The following is a 14799-nucleotide window of genomic DNA, read 5'->3' on the forward strand; positions in this document are numbered from 1 at the left end:
CATCCTTACATACAGAACACTGTACACACAAAAGAATCACAGATCCAGAACAAAGTAAATTCAATCCCTTAGACGTTTTATGTTTAAAGGCTTGGAATCAAACAAATAATTCTCCAAGCAACAGACGACCTCTTGTTCTTGTGTGATTTACTTGTAACATTGTGCTCATGCAAAATAGGTATTTGCTTTATTGCATTAACATTGAAAGAACGTTGGGAATTAGTTCTGAAACCAGTTCAATTGAATTTTAAACCCTGTTTTTCTTCATCCATAGCAAGTCTGAGTAATTTTTATTGGTGACATAAAACGAGGAATTAACCGATGATTGAGATTTTTATTCAGTAAGTTCCAAAACAATAATGAAGCTCAACTGACTACAGTTTGAAAACCATCTTTCTTGCCCATGCATATTTTTCTTTGCTATTGTGAGGTGGTTTAGATGAGACGCCTTTTGTATTTTTTAAGTTTCTATCTTTTTATATATATTTTTAAAGAAACCATGTACTATCCAACATCCACTGTTCACAGAGAGAAATAAGCAGCAGGAATAGCTCTGGTGGCAGAGTTGGCCAGAAAAAGGACATCAGTAAGTTAGTGGCAACTTAATAAACATCAAATGCCCCAGAGATATGTCATGAAAGAGTTGATTACTATAACCCATATTTCTGTAAGAGTTCAGACTGCCAGGGACGTTTGCGCTCTGGAAAGTAGTCTGGAATGTGGATTTTTTTAAAATCTTGGATACATTTTCTCATTTCTTCCTCAACACTCAGCTTCTCACATACCTTCTTTTTGGAAAGATTTGTTTCTCTGGACTTGCTAATGAGAGTTTGAAAGAGTTCACTGTTCCTGCGTTTGTCTGGCGGTGGCATCCACTGCACCGGGGCCTTCTTAGACGGACGATCCAGAGTCAGAGTATTTGGCTGGTGGGCTGTGGATGGCTGAGTGCTGGTGGCATTTTCTTGAGGGGTGCTGGCTTCCGAGTGGCTGTCACAGCTTGAGGTGGACAACTCGTTACAGGAAGTCCCACTTTCACTGCCCTTGTCCAAGACTTTGTCGTGCTTCCTTCCTTCGTGGTCTTGTTTGGGGGAAACGGTTCGCTGAGGCGGTCCTAATACAAGGCGGGAAAGAGAAAGAAAAAGTATTAAGCAAGGGCTGGTTTACACAGGCATCTGATCAGCTACCATTTAGAATAAGGTGACCCAGAGTCTCGGCTGGGATAAATTGGTGGCATTTCCTTTCAGTCAAAAGACCTATACCAGACTGGTACACAGTTTGAAGGTCTGGTCCTACAGGTGTGTTCAGCTGTCAAAATCCTCACTCCTGAAAATGTTTATGGCAAGAATAACTTCACCGCCTGCCTAAGAATCCAGGTAATGAAACGTGCATAATGCTCACAGATTATCTGCAGCGGAAATCCCTGCAGGCAAGTTTAAATGAGCTCGTTTGCTATTCCACCCCAAAAAGTTTATTATGAGAAATTAGATTTTGTAGTATTATGAAAATACTACCATACAATTTGCAACCTCTTTGTTAAATAAAAATATTCCAAGGGCTTAGAAGCTCTTAACTCACCTTCCCAGAACAGTCTACTGATATTATGCTCAGCAGATGTCAAGTCTGCAGAAGCCCCGGACAGAAAAAGGAGTATTAATCTTAGAATAACAGAGAGATCGCTCACTACAGACAGAGTCTTTAGGTGTTTTGGTTTTTATTTTTTAGCCTACACTGATTTCACTGCGCTTCTTACTGTCAGTTATTATCCCAGACTTGCCTCCGTGCAAGCTCAGAATTCAGTTGTACACCTCTCACTGCACAAGCTGGCAGGGAAAAGGAGGTTATGAAGTTATTGGCAAAGAGGCGCTCTGCAACGGCTGGGAGAGCCATCCGATGGCCTGTCAGCAGGCACTGCTCAGCGCTTCACGCGCCTGAAATCGGATCTAGGCTGTTATCCTCTCCAGTATCAATTTTGCTTTGAAGTCTTAAGCAGGATATGAATGTGAAAATTAGGTGGTAGCCGCTAATTCTGTACAAGCGTTTTCATTTCTGAAGCCTTATTTCAAAACTCCAGCTGTGAAGTGAAATGATGCTATGCTGGCATCATATAAACGTCACAATCTTAATTTAGGACACTATCTAAAGCTCACAGAAATATCTACAGAGTTCAAGAGGCATTGGATCAGACCAAAGGGAAAAATTTCGAAGATGTTTAAATGTCTAAATGAAAATGAAGATTGGGACTTCAGTGGCAGTTGTGTGTCTGCTACAAATCCTGAAAGAGTCCAAACAGTTTAGGTACCTAGGTATCTTAGAAAATCTAGATTATCCTTACAGCTTACTGAAAACACCACCAGCATCAGTTAACCACTTTTGCCAGTACCAAAACTCAGGGTATGACAGTTGAACCTTGAGTTACTGAGACAGAGTTGCAAGGAAATTTTTGAGTCACTTAGTATTCTGTTTTTCAGAATTACAAATTAGAAATATAATTACAATTATAAAGAATGCAGGAGCAATATGAACACTCTAGTGTCTTTTTGACAGTGCAGTTCTATGATTCAAAGGAATCTAAGAAGACTGCAATATTTTATATGAGACACAGGGGAAAACAAAACAAAACACAAAAGGAAATAAATAATAATCTAATAACAGCAGCATTCAACAACCTGCTTTTCTTTTGCTTTAGCCAGCATCCCAGGATGAAGTGTAACATTTCTGTAGTTCACCTAGAGAAACCCATGAATAATCAAGATCCAGAGAGACAACAATCCATCAGGGCTTTATTCAGAGTAAAAAATGCAAGCGATTTTCTACTTCATTATATTTATCCCAAATATTTAGTACATGGCTGCAGCGATTTCCTTCCTCCTTCTCCTCCAGAAATACGTTCACCTTCTTAAATAGATTTACATGCCTTCCTTCTATTGTTGTATCTGGCATTTCATTTCATACCTCAAACACTATATGTATATGCTAAATTGAGAGTCAACTGGCATTATGGAATTATTCTGGCTTTGCAGCATGCGATTATAAAACTGAGTAGTTAATCAGATAGTGATTTCAGTATTGTTACTCTGATTTTCAATAACATGATTAACATCAATATCTAATCGAGTTTACTATTTTAGCTTCTCGAAATGTAACAGACTCTATGACTAAGAAACTAAAGTCTTCTGTTAACAACACCCTGTAGTCTTCAACTCTGTCTTTCCTGCCCAGTTTTTTGCTGTAACTTCATAAATCAAGATATTATTTCTAGTTGGTCTATTTATATTTATTTCTTCATTGGTACTCTTTGCTTCTCAAGGGCTCAAACGTGCAAAGTACTAAGAATCTATTTCAAAAAAGCACTGAAATACACCTTCAAGAATATCAAAAATTCCATTTCCTGCTACAAGATTACTCAGGAGCCTAACAATAGGCAGGTATTTAAATGCTTTTTTGGATCAGAGCCCTGAGGTTCAGTACCTTACAGCACTGAGCTCTGTATGCTTCACTGAATCGCCTAAATTCACGATGACTTTAATCCAAACAAAGGTTTCTCCCACACCTCTCCTTTTAAAAATTAACAAATCCTCCCTCACAAAGAATTCTTTATGTGCTCCTGCACTTCTTTCTCAATAGCGTGTTATTAACAGAAGCAACAGTTCTGCTGGGGGGGGGGGGGGGTTCTCACAATATTTTCCACCTGCTGAAACCCAAAAGAATTTATAAATACATAAGAAAGGATTCTCAAAAGATATTTGTTTAATTTTCAACATTAGGGATTATCAGCTAAATTTAGCTACATCTCTAATTCAGAAAACATGTCCTTATTGCTCTCTAAGCTGGCACACTCATTTGTGGCTGGGATTGTGTGATGGGATGCTGTCTCCACTGTACCTTCTCAGCCCTTCCAGAAAAACACCAAAATAGCTCAGTCTACCTGAAAAAGTATACTTGCTCCAATGTGCACATAAGACTAAAAAACTTCACTGATTTACAATCTGTCCCTCCTGCTCCTGCCCCTTCTAGGATCTCCCACCTGCTGCTGGTTCTCCAACTTCTCCTCCAGGCAGTTCCAGTAGACTCTGAACTTCCCACTTCTGCTTTTTCCTTTATTGCTCTTAAATGGCTTCCTTGCTCTCAGAAAGTTAGAAAGTGAGCTCGCGCTTTACCTGGACTTACTCACCACCTCTACCACGGCTGCTACTAGACTCCCAAGTCTAGTAGACCTGAGAGAATATCTCAAACACATTTCTCTGATCAGGAAAGCATATTACATTTACTTTGACTGTATTTATTCCTCACCTATGTTGTGCTCTGCACACATTTTAGCCAATATTTACTGGCAGAACTGACTGACAAAATAATCACTTGCAAGCAATTACTACAAAATATTGATGGAAAATGAACCAGAAACTTACAAACCTAATTCTCTGCAGTGAAAATCTGCTTCTGTCAGTTATGACAATCAAAACAGGAACCTGAAGAAGTTCTCCCTGGCTTCCCTGTTGAACAATAACTGAGCAACAGAGCTCCAGTCAGGAACAGAATATGACAAACTCAACAGCAAACCATCCATTGGCCAATAACTATTGGTTGAAAATTGTAACAAAGTACTTCTGGAAGCCAAATAAAGCTTAGATAGTCCTAAATTGCTTGTGGATATTCATAAAGTGCAATCTGAATAACTATTTGAAGATTTCTTTAGCTCTATCTCCTGCAACAGAGAAAAATATCACACTGGAAACATTAAAAGAAAAATAAGGATATTCTGCTTATCTTTTCAGTTTTTGTGTACACATATTTTCTTAAATATTAATACAACAGGCTTAAAATAAAGGAAATAATATTCTAATCCAATTAACCTGACTGCTCCATTCTCCTCTCTCTTTCTGTAAGTCAAATGGCCAGTTTATTACATGTGCAGTGGCAGATACACGAATAAACTTCTTCCTCACTCAGCTACTTTATTCCTACAGTGTTTCAAAGATCATTTGTTTGTTTATAAATCAGTTTATTTTTACTGCAGAATTAAAAGAAGTTGTGAACATATGCATAGATTGCTGAGGTCAGCTATCTTGGACTTCAGTAAAGCCTTTGACACTGTCTCCCACAGCATCCTCCTAGAGAAGCTGTCGGCTCACGGCCTAGACAGGTGCACTCTTCGCTGGGTAAAGAACTGGCTGGAAGGCCAAGCCCAGAGAGTTGTGGTCAACGGAGTTAAATCCAGTTGGCGGCCGGTCACGAGCGGTGTTCCCCAGGGCTCAGTACTGGGGCCGGTCTTGTTCAATATCTTCATCAATGATCTGGACGAGGGGATCGAGTGCTCCCTCAGTAAGTTTGCAGACGACACCAAGTGGGGTGGGAGTGTTGATCTGCTGGAGGGTAGGAAGGCTCTGCAGAGGGACCTGGACAGGCTGGATCGATGGGCCGAGGCCAACTGTATGAGGTTCAACAAGGCCAAGTGCCGGGTCCTGCACTTGGGTCACAACAACCCCATGCAACGCTACAGGCTTGGGGAAGAGTGGCTGGAAAGCTGCCCAGAGGAAAAGGACCTGGGGGTGCTGGTTGACAGCCGGCTGAACATGAGCCGGCAGTGTGCCCAGGTGGCCAAGAAGGCCAATGGCATCCTGGCCTGTATCAGAAACAGTGTGGCCAGCAGGAGTAGGGAGGTGATCGTGCCCCTGTACTTGGCACTGGTGAGGCCGCACCTCGAATACTGTGTTCAGTTTTGGGCCCCTCACTACAAGAAGGACATGGAGGTGCTGGAGCGTGTCCAGAGAAGGGCAACGAAGCTGGGGAAGGGCCTGGAGCACAAGTCTTATGAGGAGCGGCTGAGGGAACTGGGGTTGTTTAGCCTGGAGAAGAGGAGGCTGAGGGGAGACCTCATCGCGCTCTACAACTACCTGAAAGGAGGTTGTAGCGAGGTGGGTGTTGGTCTCTTCTCCCAAGTAACAAGTGATAGGACAAGAGGAAATGGCCTCAAGTTGCGCCAAGGGAAGTTTAGATTGGACATTAGGAGAAATTTCTTTACTGGAAGAGTGGTCAGGCCTTGGAACAGGCTGCCCAGGGAAGTGGTGGAGTCACCATCCCTGGAGGTATTTAAAAGACGTGTAGATGAGGCCCTTAGGGACATGGTTTAGTGGGCATGGTATGTTGGGTTGACGGTTGGACACGATGATCTTAGCGGTCTTTTCCAACCTGTATGATTCTATGATTCTATGATTCTATGATTCTATGATTCTATTTTAATAACAACTATATTGACATGAAGAATGGAAAATCTTAGCTCTGAAGTACAACAGTTATAGCTGGATGTAAGACATGTAGATAAGAGTTGAAGCTGATATAAAAATAGTCATTTGGAAACACAACTTAACCAACATTTAAAAAATGTTCAATATTAAGTACCTCAATCAGGAAGAATGGAATCTGTTAAAGAGATGCTACCTTTTACTGTTGGTCCAGAAAATATACATATTGGCAGTATGTGATTTGCACATGATTTTGCATGAAATGCCATTTTTTTCACATTGTTTTGCATAGGGGAAAAATCCTTGGTTTTATAGGCTACACAGGACCTTCAGTCTGGTACACAGCTATGTTAAATGCCTAAATGAACTTCTCTTCTACCTACTATCTCAAAATTACATTATATTCGGAGTGAATATATGATGAATCCTATTGTGTTTTATGATTGAATCTTAAGGATCTCCGTAAAATTAACTATAATTAATATACAATCATAGAAAAAAATTCTCATCAAATCTCACATTATGATGAACTTATCCATCTTACATAGGTAGGGTTTTTTATTACCTTTCACCAACATTCCAAGTATTACACTACACTGAATGCTTAGAGAGAAGTCACCTGTGAAATCTGATGACAGGTTATGGCTACTGTGGGAACATTTTCATTACCAGACTTTTGAGTACTTAATATCACACTTCAATGGTAAATGATTATCTTTTATGTCTAATTTCACTTTGCTTTTATTTTTAAAAAAGATTATTTTTAAGAGCTATAAAAGGATAGCTCTAAACCCTCTGACATTTTCTATGGCATATTAATGCTATTTTCAATTTTAGAAGAAAATCCTGTTCTTAGAGCCCAGCTCAACACATGAATTCACTCCCTGAGACCAGCAAGGCATTCAGCTTGCCTCTTACCACTAGAGCTGTAGGTTAAAACTAGCTTTACGGCAGGCAAATTTACAAGGGACTTCCTGACCACTGCACTCTGTCCGCTTTAATGCACTACAAAATCAAGCTAAATCCACTGCTTGGATTTAGCAGAGAGAGTTTATGTAGTTTTTTCAACTCCATACGGTTTGTCAAGGAAACTTTTCTACTTATTTTAGGTATTGCAATTTACAACTAACTTAGTCCTGTTGGGAGAGGGGAGAGAGGGAAGGCCATGCCGCACTTAATTTCTATTTTAAGGCTAATATGCAGGCCTACGCAGGAATTAAGTGGCACGCAGTCCTTAGCTGCCCCTCTGCCTATGGATGAATTTTATCCATTATGAACATCCCAAGCAAACAATATTAATAACTAAGTATGTAACGTGAGAAATATCTAAGTGCTCTTGACAAGCTCTGCTCTTGACAGCTTCCACTTACGGGAAAAATTGAAGAGTTCAGTGTAGAGATTTCAGTGGAACAATCTTTGTGTGTGAGTCTTTATGCTGTGTGGTTTCAAATCACTTCAAGTGAAAAAAACATATATTCAGTTTCCAATTTGGGTCTCATCTGGTAAAAAATTTCAAACCACTTTTTGGATTAAAGGCTAGATCCAAAGAATGCTTAGTATATAATAGTGAAGTATTTTTCAGAAAGGAGGATTGAAACTCAGCATTTCCTATTTTTCTTCCTCCTTTCAGATGAGTGATGAATTGCTGTGGATAGCCAAATGCTCACACTTTCATGTTCTTTGACCCAGCTGAGGCTTGGGTTTAGTCAATCAAAGTAGAATAGCTTCGATAAAATGAAGAGAATGTTCCCTTCGCCTTTGATTACTTCAGGGTAACGTATGCATTTGGAAGAAGTGAGTTAACTTCCCTCAGGCACAAGAGAGAATTAGTATCTGCGAGGCTTTGATTTATTTGTGTGCTAAGCCCTGAACTCTTGGGTAAAAGGCCAACACTGTTGACATATCAACTTCGGTACTTTGAGCAGAACCTGAATTTTATGTGATTTAAGAAAGCCAAGCAAGTCGGCTTGCAGATGAGACTGCCACAGAGAGATCTTACGAACCTCAGCAGGGCTTCCCTGACATGAAGAAGTAACCTAAGTTACGTTACTCACATTTTATTGAAACAGTTTTGTAAATAAGCCCTATGCTCTGGCAAAGCTTCAAATTCATATCTACAGGGCATGTAAATTGGTTTGGCTTGACTAACAAGCCGATTTTGAGCTGCGAGTCTGGGTCCAAAACTGCATTCATTTAAAAAAGTTTTAGACTTAAATGTTGACCCCATTCAAGTCAAAGACAACACACTCTGTGACCTTAAGTTACAAAAAAGTAATTCAAAAATAAAGCCTGTTCATTCTAGTGTGAATGCAAAAAAAGATCTTAGATGGAAAGCAATTTAATGGTGAAAGCAGAAAGAGTGAAAAAATCCTGTCTCTTCTTACAGAAAAAAAAAAGGAAATTAGAATGATTTCTTTAATTTTCACTACTTTACTCAGAAAGCATATTTTTACTGGCATCCCTAGAAAATTCACCTTTAGGTGAAACCAAGCAGAATTGTTGCAGATAATACTTTAGCCCCCAGATATTTGAGCAAGAACATGTGAAAATACTATGTTCTAAAGAAAACCTCACTGTAGACTTAATTATCATCTTTGCTAGAATATAGAACCTATAATAATAGGGTGTTCAATGAGTCATTGTAGACAAACTAAAGAAACGATGAGAATTTTTTAAAAAATCATGGCGATTATGAGAGATGAAGGCAAAACATACTCCTTGATTATTCTGAAATGTTTTACTACATTCAGAATTTAATAGGAAATGCAAATTTTCCCATAATATTTCCTGTCCTCTACTGCCAAGCCCATGAGGCATCTCACATGCTTTGATTCCAACACAAAATTTCAAAGTGGGAACTGCACACTGAAGTTTTCTTGGTAATGTTTAGGAGCATTAAGATTTTTAGGAGTGTTTATTTGCTGTTTCACGGGTATTTCAATAGGAAGAATATGTCTGTGATTGCGCTTTTGATGAAGCCTTTTATTTAAATCTCCTTACCTGCCATGGAAAGATAAAAAGACACCGTGTAGAGATTGCGGCTGTATTGGGCATAGCTCCCACAGGGGAAATTACCCTTTAATAGTGTTAAGCTCGATGGTGTGTGAATGGTTATGTGGTACTCGAAGTGAATGAACCAATTCATCTTTCAGATTAGGACCACATGCCTGTAAGTGATAAGTGCTTTGTCTCAAAAGAAAAAAAAAGCACACAACAACATAAAAATATTTTTCTGTCACATTTACTACCACCTGATGTTAAACTAACTTCTAGAAAGGGTACAGTAGAATGAGTCAAATAAATCAATGAGGAAAATTTCTTTGCTTATTTCCAGTCAGGCTGTATTTTAAATACAAACATTATTCACAATATAAAAAGACTAATTAATATATAGAAAGGGAACTAGATTTGTTATTTGGAATGACATTTGCAGATGACACCAAGCTGGGCAGGAGTGTTGATCTGCTCGAGGGTAGAAAGGCTCTGCAGAGGGACCTGGACAGGCTGGATCGATGTGCTGAGGCCAACTCTATGAGGTTCAACAAAGCCAAGTGCCGAGTCCTGCACTTGGGTCACAACAACCCCAGGCAACGCTACAGGCTTGGGGAAGAGTGGCTGGAAAGCTGCCCAGAGGAAAAGGACCTGGGGGTGCTGATTGACAGCTGGCTGAACATGAGCCGGCAGTGTGCCCAGGTGGCCAAGAAGGCCAATGGCATCCTGGCCTGTATCAGAAATAGTGTGGCCAGCAGGAGTAGGGAGGTGATCGTGCCCCTGTACTCGGCACTGGTGAGGCCGCACCTCCAACACTGTGTTCAGTTTTGGGCCCCCCACTACAAGAAGGACATGGAGGTGCTGGAGCGTGTCCAGAGAAGGGCAACGAAGCTGGGGAAGGGCCTGGAGCACAAGTCTTATGAGGAGCGGCTGAGGGAACTGGGGTTGTTTAGCCTGGAGAAGAGGAGGCTGAGGGGAGACCTCATCGCTCTCTACAACTACCTGAAAGGAGGTTGTAGTGAGGTGGGTGTTGGTCTCTTCTCCCAAGTAACTAGCGATAGGACGAGAGGAAATGGCCTCAAGTTGCGCCAAGGGAGGTTTAGATTGGACATTAGGAAAAATTTCTTTACTGGAAGAGTGGTCAGGCCTTGGAACAGGCTGCCCAGGGAAGTGGTTGAGTCACCATCCCTGGAAGTATTTGAAAGACGTGTAGATGAGGCGCTTAGGGACATGGTGTAGTGGGCATGGTGGTGTTGGGTTGACGGTTGGACTCGATGATCTTAGAGGTCTTTTCCAACCTGTATGATTCTATGATTCTATGAGTCTATGATTCTATGACAGAAGATATACAATAAACAATCCTGTGCCCAACTTGAATTTATTAGATACTTCACCCTAATCTTGTTTTGAACAAATAACAAAACCATACTCCTTCCATTTGTTACTTTTCCAAGTGGGTTCTGTGGTAAGGCAAAACAGTACTTAAATAGGAGAGAGCCAGTGAAATTCTGACATGGACAATTTGTTGCATTGCAGTAAAAATAATGCAAAGTCCACAGCTTTTTATTAAATATATTAATCTGAAAATTTTGAAGTCATTCTGAGAAGTGTCTTTTCTTGGAAGATGAGCTTCTTTCCTGGAAGATGATGGGAAAGATCAGTATTTTTTATATCCAACTACAAATAGAATCAAATATCGAAGATGATATTTTTATTTTGTGAAGTTAGAGATGGCTACCACATTAATGCTATGCTGGAGATGCAAGAAAATGAGATGCTTGGAATAGATAAGATACAAGCTGAATCAACATCAAAAGACTGAAAGTCAGGAAACCACCAATACTGCCAATATTCACCCACTGTGTATGATGCATGACAGATTTTATCCATTTCAGGACTATGTCACTTGGACAATACTTTGCAGCCAACGATGTCAACCCTCCTGATTATCCTTGAAGAGACCACTGTTTAGCAAACAGACTGCAAGACCTTCTGCAAAATCCCAGAAGCAAAATTTAAAAAGTCTATCCCAGCTAAAGGAATATTGTAAAGTTATCTAACAAGTTCCTAGCAGACAACACAAGCTTCCAGAGTCAACCAGATATTTCACATTTTGTGTGTAAGTTATTTGGAGAAATAGGGCTTACTGAAGCAGTACAGAATTTTCTTCCCGAAGCAACTCCGGATAAGTCATCGCATTTTTCATTGGTGGTCATAAGCTATATTAATCTCCACCAACAGCAGAGTAATAGCAATAATACAAACATTATACTAGTAGCAGCCAGACTGAGCTTGATCTTGAGATTGGAGAGTTTCGGTTATTTTACAACGAAAGCAATTGACAAATGCATTTTACATGTAGAATGGTTGAATTGTCTCTCCACCTGTAGAAATATTTTTCCCTTGCCCCAAATCTGAAAATGTAGGTACTTAAAATAATTTTGATACTTGAAGGAAATCTCAGAAATGAATGCATTCGTATACATGAAAAATGAGAACAACTTTCATAAAAAGCATGCCTTTTCCATAACTTCACTTGCTACAGTGAATAGCCCCGATGGCTTGTATTTCATTAACGTCTCGGCAACATCTGGTAGATGTGCTTGTCATTGATTTCCAAACTGTAAAGTAGGTTGATGCTCAGCTCTGTATGCTAATATTATTTGCCTTTTTTTGGCTGGTTATTTTTCAGTGGCTCACAGTTAGGAGTGAAAATCTTTTGTTCTGTCAATGAAAAATGCTTATTAGTTACTTACTAGATGCAATATTTTCCCTTATAGAAAGAGTTAATTGATACGAAAGTTCACCAAATTATCTTCAAATTATTAATTTGGTATCTGAAAGTTAATAAGACATACCTAGGGTGATATTCTCAACTTACCACAAAAAGGAGTCAGGAGAATGGTATCAAAAGCAGGACGTTTTATCATGTTGCTGTTATAAACTCCCTTAAGACTTCAGTGCTCCTTTGCCCTTACTGGTGCTGGCAGGAAGTTTGCTTCGTTAACGCTGACCACTGGAAGAGTGACCTAGACCCCAGCCCTTCCAGCTCCCACTCTAGCCCTTGCAGCTAAAAGGATGAGTACATCCTTATTCTTTCAACACCAGGATACTGAGCACTACTAGAGAATCTCATTGCCAAGGATGCAAATGGCTTTAAGTTGTTCTTTCTTAACCATTTCCTTGAAATCACCTCCAACACAAGCTTAAGGTTACATGGAAAAAAAAAAGCAAGACAACAACACACTTGCAATCACTTTATAAGGGCAGAAGTGACAAAAAAGAAAGACAATCACTCCATCTTCGCGTTGCAGAAACACATCCCAGATGAGTCTCCCTCCCAGGATTCATAGGACAAACTATAAGGACAGCTTAACCTGTGGGTTTAGATCTCAGTTCTATTTCCTATTGACTGTATTCAGAGAAAACAGCTGTCTGGCTGGGGAAGGACACTGACTCTGACTTATATCCCTGTTTTTCCCTGATATAGCCCCCTGATTCTTGGGGGTCCCTCTGAGGTTGCCAGATATTATAATTTCCCTTCCTCGCTCCCTTCCCCTTTCTTCTAAGGACATATTAATTTGTAAGTCAGTCAGGAATTTCAGTCTGTTGTCAACCACGTTGCTGGCAGCTGCCTTCTGCTTTGTAAATATTAATATTGGCTGGGCACCTGCTCAACTGTGAAATAGTCTTTTAGCCACCGGGTCTGTGTTTGGCAAAGCCCTAATCAGAGTTTTAGGCAACATGATGCTGAATCTCCTTCCACCCAGATAAGCAACGCTCTTCTTTGAACCACTCACATTTCATTTTTCCTAAATTAGTTTTAACTTCTCAGCTGTCAGATCTGGCTCTCTGTGTAGCCAAATAAATGCTTGTGCCAGAACAAAAGTCACCAGAGGGATGGGAAAGAGTATTCAAGGGAAGGGATTACACCTTTCGGTGATGGCTTATGGCAATTTGAAACATACATGAAGCAATCATTTGCCTTCTTGTGACACACACATACATTAAATATACTGATTTAATAATGTCCTTATCAAAATATGGTTTACTTTCAATAAAAGTACACATAGAATGTAAAACATGCCATCTCAAATAAGTCTACCAGTTAGAAATGTATTTCAGTGGGACTTCAGGGATTCAGTCACTTCCAAAATCACTGCTTCTCTCTTAGAAGCTCCAACATGAGTTAAAGCAGAGGGAGAGTGATTAACACAGCAATTTCAGGAATCTTTGTTTTGATATTTTCTTTTAAGAAAAGTTCAGTCACAACTCATTGGTAAGAACTCTCCTTTGGGCACTGTCGGTGGCCTCAGTCTTGGTGACTTTGTTCTAACAGCATGAGCAACAGCAAAAAAGCCAAACAATAAAAAAGGGACAGAATCAACCATCACCTTTGTGGCTTGCTTCCCCATTCTAATACTAACCAAAATTTTTTCTCGATAATTTTTATTTGTTTTCTAGCATCATCTCACATTTCTTTGTCAATTACTTTGTCAATCGCTTTAGATAAAATGTGTAATCTTCATTTCTTCCTTCCAGCTCTTTCAATTTTACAGGTTTGTTTCCTAATGGCACACAAAATAAATTAATGTTAATGTGAATTTACAGAACGTGTATACAACATGCTAGCAGAAAGTTGTCAAAATACAATGCACTGGCTTTGGCATTAGAAAAAGTCTCACATAAAGAAATATTTCAGACACCAGCAATCTTGGCAGGCTTACATGATAGTTATGATAGCACGTCAGGCAATAAGCATGTGCAAAACAATGGGAAATGCACACTTGAATCAAGTCTGCGTTTTACTTTTGATTACTGAGAACTAGCAGTGAGTTATATGAACTGGGTAAGAGTCCACAGTGAATTATCCTAAGGGTTCAAGCACTAAGAGGGAAGCAATTCAGAATATACTCAGATTATATTTGTATAGCTTTATGCCTTTCCTTGCTGGTCCCTGGGATAATAGAAATGTCTCAGTCTGCAAGAATTCTTTGAAAAGACCAGAAATGTTTGCTGAAAGCTTTCCCTAAGTAACAGTGATGGTCATCAATGAGGTCTTTCTCACTTCTGTGTACATAGCATGAAGTACATTTCAGACTAACATTTCAACTATAGCAGTGCCATTCATCTGTTTTATCATTAAGGTCTGGTACATGAAAAATAAAGTAAAACAATATGAAATTAATGGGCCATTGCATCCTAAACTATGTAAACACATGCCGATAATAACACACTACCTTTAGATCCAAATTCCTAGATCAGCCTTATGGAACATTCAAAGCATTCACTCCAAGTAAATAGCCACAGAAAATATGAAAACATATGCAGAAAACCAATATTTAAGTAAAATAAAAATTACTGAATATGTAAAGGATAATGAATTCACTCTACACACATCATCTTGTCCTCTGCAAAAAGCAAAATAGTTGCAAATCATGTAAAAATATTATATATCCATACAAACAAAATATTATGACTATACGACATAAACCCACAAATGAAGGTTGAATTCATTAAATGAACTCTTGGGAAACAGTGAAACCACACAGATTACAACTACAGTACA

The 14799-nt window shown here is 39.4% G+C and overlaps 1 protein-coding gene across 1 annotated transcript in view; it reads right to left on the reverse strand.

Moving 5' to 3' along the window:
* Nucleotides 1-547: 547 nt before the first annotated feature.
* Nucleotides 548-14799, reverse strand: part of KCTD8 (potassium channel tetramerization domain containing 8) — a 102863-nt gene continuing 88611 nt past the window's right edge. Inside the window, exon 2 of the mRNA XM_075148994.1 lies at nt 548-1111. Within this exon, the coding sequence (XP_075005095.1) occupies nt 651-1111 (461 nt within the window). The 3' untranslated portion in view covers nt 548-650. The remainder of the gene's footprint in view (nt 1112-14799) is intronic.

This window comes from Calonectris borealis, chromosome 4 (assembly GCF_964195595.1).
Source record: "Calonectris borealis chromosome 4, bCalBor7.hap1.2, whole genome shotgun sequence".
NCBI lineage: Eukaryota > Metazoa > Chordata > Aves > Procellariiformes > Procellariidae > Calonectris > Calonectris borealis.